The following is a 5,584-nucleotide window of genomic DNA, read 5'->3' as shown; positions in this document are numbered from 1 at the left end:
ATAGCTACTTCCTCCTCAAGTTTATCTCGGGGAAAGTAAAGAGGGAGCAATCTGCAATGAGAATTAACACATAAATGATAGCTTCAAGTGTAAATTAATCTCTCAGTAGCATGTGACATATGCATCAACAGATCCAACTGTTGGAGCTTTCAGTACAAACCTTTTATATATCTCTGTATCAGATGCGGTTATGGTACAAAATACAACTGCATGTATTTTATCTTTCTGTTTCTCAAGAAATCGTCTAACAGTTCCTAAACAAAGAAAATAAATTGGACATCAAGGAAAGAAACAGAGGAAGGAAACAGTATTGGAGAAACATGCTCACAGGCAAGAATTAGATAAAGGGATTAATAAATATAACAGAAAATTACATGTAAAAACTGCACTTCACCAAAGGATTTTATTTCAGGCACAAAACATCAATAACAGATCAAAATAACATGGAAATTGCTTACTTATGGCCACATGGGCAGCTGGTTCTCGTGGATAATTTTTGGCTTCAGTATATATACATCCCACAGCAATGCTGCATTCACATTGTGAAAGAACTCAATCCAGTATTTACAGATTATATATTGGACAAGAATAAAAATAACTTGTTTTAATGCCATGCTACTGAACCACCTCTGGAGTCCTTCTTCGATGAGAAGTTCAAGACAAGATCTGTAGCAATGACTAAGTGCATTCTCTGCAGCTGTATGATATTTTACAGCATACTTGGGACCAACTGTATGTATAACCCTCCTGCAAATTACAAGAAACTCCAGCATTGTGTAAACACTTGGTGTTGAAAAATGCATATGAAATGTTGAAATTTTCTATGGCTATACACTGTTAAGTTGAAGAGACTCTGAACACATAAGTATTTTTGTCCAGATCAGAAAATGGCTACTTTAGCATCTTATCCCATGTTTCCCCATTAGTATGCTTTGAAACATTTTGAGAGCATTCTCCAGTGTGCGTAGTGCAGAATAAAAGTGCATGCATATACAGAATTTTCTAGAATGATACCAATGAAGACTGTTACAATCCTGATTAAAACTACAGAACATCATAAAACTTAGTAAAAGTATTTTGACATAATCACCTTGCTGGAAGGTCATAAGCATGTGTAACCTTTGCCATCCCTGTTCGGCAGCCACCCTGTGCAGGTGAAAACAAAATCACTGCATAGTACAGCTTTATACATAATCTAAAAAAGCAAGTGAATGTATTTTTACCTAATAAATTATGTTCTTACTCTAAGACTACATTGTCTTAAATTAAGGGTAAATTCAACTTTACCCCCTTCTACTGTGTCCTAGTCTGCCTTTACCCCTTTATACTCTCAACTATATTACTTAACCCCCTTGAACTTTTATAAATGCTTTAAATTACATTCTTACCCCCCAAAATCAATTTTGTAAAGTTGGCAATTTGGTTCAATAAATTTTATATAGTAAAACACCTGCTATAAATTTATGAAACTCTTCTTTTTATACTCCTAATATCTCTATGTTATTACTCCAAAAATTTTAATTTAAAATGTAATTGTTTAAATAGTTAATAATTTTCAGAACTCAAAACTATTTAGATGAATTTAACAGTTGAAAGTTTAATTTCTAAGCAATTCAGAAAACTAACTACACATAAAAAAGTTACAGAACTTTTATTCAAGAAATATATATAGTGATACTATTGTAGTAAACTTTTAAGAATATCTCTACAGTGTTGCTGATCTATTGAATAATTTTTATCTTAATAGATGAATACAATTGTCCTAATAATTTTATCCTTGAAATAATATAAATTTCTTATGCTTCTTATTTGATTATAAAAGAATCATTGTATTTAGTGTATCTACTCTAAAAATAAGTTTTCAAATAATTTTTTTATATGATAGTTGGTTGTATAATGAATCAATGATTATTTGACTATTATAATTCTGGAAATTATTTTACCACTTAAATGATTACACTTTAAAGTGAAAGTTTTGGTGTAAGTGTATAGAGATGTTAGGAAATATGAAAAAAGTTTTATAATTTTATAATGAGTATTTTATTTTATAAAATTCAATGAGCTAAATTGCTAACTTTATAAAATTGATTTTGGAGATAAGAATGCAATTGAAGCATTCACAAAAGTACAAGGGGGTTAAGTGATACAATTGAGAGTAGGAGGGGGTAAAGTGAGACAAGGGCAGAGTAGATGAAGATAAATTGGAATTTACCCTTGTTTTAATCATTTAATAAGGTCAAATTTGAGGAAAACATTTTCCAAGCACCCTAGCATTCGTATGTTCCAGTGTGAACGGGATATCGCCGCATGCAGTTTTGAGTTAAATTTCACCTTTTGCCAATCCTAAAAGAGTCTGCTTGATATTCTTAAGTCCAGCAGACTTATACCCATGTCGGACATCCATTCTCATGTCTGAGTGATAAAGCTAACATCTCAGTACAAAAATCTCAATGGTACTCCAATATTGAGAATCTGAAAAAAGCATACTTCCAGATTTTTAAGCCAAAATCCATACTGGTTCTTCTCAAAGTTATCCTCATAAAAAGTAGATTGATGATGCTCAACCTAAACGACATAACTAAGTCAGTATAGCTTACCAGTGTAGCACATTCTTCAGCAAGACCAGGTCCCGCTGCAGCATGCAAACCAGGACTGCTGTGTGCTTCATCCAAGTTCTGTCATCCAAGCAAAGAACATGTAATGTTTCGGACAAATCCTAACAACTTCTGCTAAGGCAGTAGAGATATGTTAGGATTGTATCTGAGAAATTTCAGAGAAGATGATAATAAAGTGGACATGATGTACATAAATTAACTACCACTTACACTTAATATATCATTAGTTCCACAAAGATAAGTATCCAAATAAGATTATAATTGTTTCCATTTCAATTTTAAAGGACCCAACATGTGGATAGCTCAGATGCAATACATAGTTGAAGTGTCAGCATTTGCAAGAACCGTCATAAAGGGTACCTATACATACAAATAAGACTGCATAGACAATGCATTAACCACTCACCTCATTTGTCGAATTAACTACGGCATCCACCTCAAGATTCCATGGGTTCCCCCTCCAAAGATATATCTTTGAGTTAACCTCATGATCAATGGGAAACCTAGATACCATTCCATTTCCATTATTCTCTCCTTCAGCTCCAGATGTCAAAGGGTCTGGAAAATATGGATTCTGGAAAGCCGAATCATCATTCTCGTATGAGTATCTGAACTCCGAATCTCTCCAACGTGGGACTTGATCTAGTGTCACAATAGAATCTCCACTATCTGTTTGCAACCCACCTCTATTAGTGGTTGCAGCCCCAGAGCGATACATACTTTAGGATCCCAGATCAAAGCTTTACCTCCGCGGCCTTTCCGCTAACATTAAAGATAGCTCCTTTAGCTTTTACCAACTTTGAGGGAAACTGTGAAACCTCAATTTGAACAATCTCCAAACAATGTTGTAACTTAAATAACCTGGTTTGAAGAAATTAAAATAATAAAACAAATAAAAAACTTGAAAACAGAGTTCAATAATATCCAAGTGTTAATGAAATGCACTACTTCGTCATCAACTTTGAATCAAGAAAAAACATCACATTTCCAATCAAATAAAACATTCCATAGAACTGTAGCTCAATTACAATAGTTCGAGATTAAAACTTTTCGCATCATATCCAGGCTGAAGGCAATCAAAGCATACAAAAATTCATCACAAACCCAAAATTTACCCAAGTGCAATAAATTAACGACAGAAAGCACAGGCAATAATTTGATAAAAAGATACGTAAATATTGAACACATACCACAAACCCTAAAACGCAAACATAACAAAACTTGAATGAGAAACAAAACTTAACGAAAATTTCCACAAACTTTCCACATGTACGCGTATAAATGCCTCCACAAATTCCCAAACCAACAAAAACACCTTCGAAATTCGTGTTACCTGGAGTGCGCGTATGAGATTGAGACGCAAAAGAGAAGAGAAGCTTGAAGCAACGATGAGATGGAATTTGAGGGCAGAAAATCGATGGGGTCCGGCTCTGGGTCTGGGGTGGAATTTGGTGGAAATTCTATTTTTTTTTTATTTGAGAATTATTTGTCAGATATTTGTCTTTTGCTGAAAGAGAGGTTTCTTTTTGCGTTGTGTTATCAGAAATGCCCTTCAATTTTCAACTGCATTTCATTTCAACCCATTAGAAAATGTAAATTGGCTTTTGACTCCCTTTTAGAAACTTTTTGTCCCCTTTTTAACTTCTTTCTGAAAGGGAAGATTTTTCATGTTCGTCCATAGTAAAAGAGAAAAATAAAAATAAAAAGAAAATGCTTCACGGAAGTGGTTCACTGTAAAAAATTAAATATATCTTGAATTTTTCTTTCAAAAGAATTAATTGATTATATTAATCAATAAATTAAATATTAAACTAATATATTAGAATAAATATAAATTATTAAAAAAATAGACAAATACCCCCATACAAGTAAATTTAAAATCAAACACATAGAGGTGTCTATTCGGTAAAATCGAAGCTAATGAAATTGAAATTTTGATAAATTGAGAAATCGATCTATAACCAAATACCAAGTCGAATTAGTCAGTACGATTTCAATAATTACAAACTTTCTTTTAAATAAGTAAAATGGCAAAATTAGCATACAAAATTAATATATATAATATTTTAGCATTCGATATGGTTAGATAAGTAGACACTAAAAACTGAAATCAAATCAATTTCAAAAAATAAAAAATAAATAAATTTGATTTTAGGTAAATTCTGAATTTTCTATTTAATTGAAAATTCCATCAATTTATCAAAGTGTGAACAGGTTTATTCAAGGACGTGTCTCGTGCTAATTCCCACATAGGTTCTGGTTTGGAGGGAAAAATAGAGGGACAAAAACTTCACAAATTAGACTTTAAATATTTACATATAATAATGTATTTAATTAATTCACTCAGCAAAAAAACTAATCGATAGGGATGGACAATAAATAGTATAGGGTAAAATTCCGTCTGTTTTAATTATTGTGTTTTGTCATTCAATTATTGTTAACGTTGGAGATCCTAGTTGAATATCCAAATGCATGCTTAAGATGTGGCAATATTTTTATTTTTATTTTTATAGTAAATGGATGTCAACCCTTAATTTCAATATTATAAGTTTAACAATACTTCTTAAGGGCACGTAATTTTGGTGTCGTAAACAAAACCACCACTTGCGATGTGCATTGGTGTCTGTCTCATTGGGGGAAGTTGAACAAAATGTTTGAAGACTAGGAATCATATGATGATTCAGGACCCATCTGTTGCTTTGTTATATTCAACATCTGAAGATAACTAAACATAAAGAACACCAACTCAAGCCTTAGAAGAAGCCATAAATGTGATACAACTCCGTCATGTGTCTCTCTAGTGTCTAGGAGAGTATCATTATGTTTCAGTCTTCCAGCATAGCTTTAGCGGCATCGATCAAAATTGGCCGTAGACCATCGGATGCTCGCCCAAGTACGGTGTATCCTTCTTTGTCCTTGGCATCCACATCAGCTCCATGTCTTATAAGAAGGAGAGCTACCTGCAAGCC

General features: G+C 32.8%; 2 protein-coding genes across 2 annotated transcripts in view; both read right to left on the bottom strand.

Annotated features, from left to right (window-relative positions):
• LOC105156509 (protein GDAP2 homolog) overlaps positions 1–4,103 on the bottom strand; it is a gene marked incomplete in the record, with an annotated part of 7,518 nt that extends 3,415 nt beyond the window's left edge. Inside the window, 8 exon segments of the mRNA XM_011072661.2 lie at positions 1–51; positions 161–254; positions 459–529; positions 628–747; positions 1,091–1,146; positions 2,598–2,675; positions 3,022–3,476; positions 3,949–4,103. Of these exon segments, the coding sequence (XP_011070963.1) occupies positions 1–51; positions 161–254; positions 459–529; positions 628–747; positions 1,091–1,146; positions 2,598–2,675; positions 3,022–3,333 (782 nt within the window).
• The window catches only part of LOC105156508 (26S proteasome non-ATPase regulatory subunit 10), a 3,268-nt gene continuing 2,952 nt past the window's right edge, over positions 5,269–5,584 (bottom strand). Inside the window, exon 6 of the mRNA XM_011072660.2 lies at positions 5,269–5,575. Within this exon, the coding sequence (XP_011070962.1) occupies positions 5,441–5,575 (135 nt within the window). The 3' untranslated portion in view covers positions 5,269–5,440. The remainder of the gene's footprint in view (positions 5,576–5,584) is intronic.

This window comes from Sesamum indicum, linkage group LG2 (assembly GCF_000512975.1).
Source record: "Sesamum indicum cultivar Zhongzhi No. 13 linkage group LG2, S_indicum_v1.0, whole genome shotgun sequence".
Taxonomy (NCBI): Eukaryota; Viridiplantae; Streptophyta; class Magnoliopsida; order Lamiales; family Pedaliaceae; genus Sesamum; species Sesamum indicum.
Note: the sequence above shows the minus strand (reverse complement) of the source record. Positions and strands in the feature narration are given on the sequence as shown.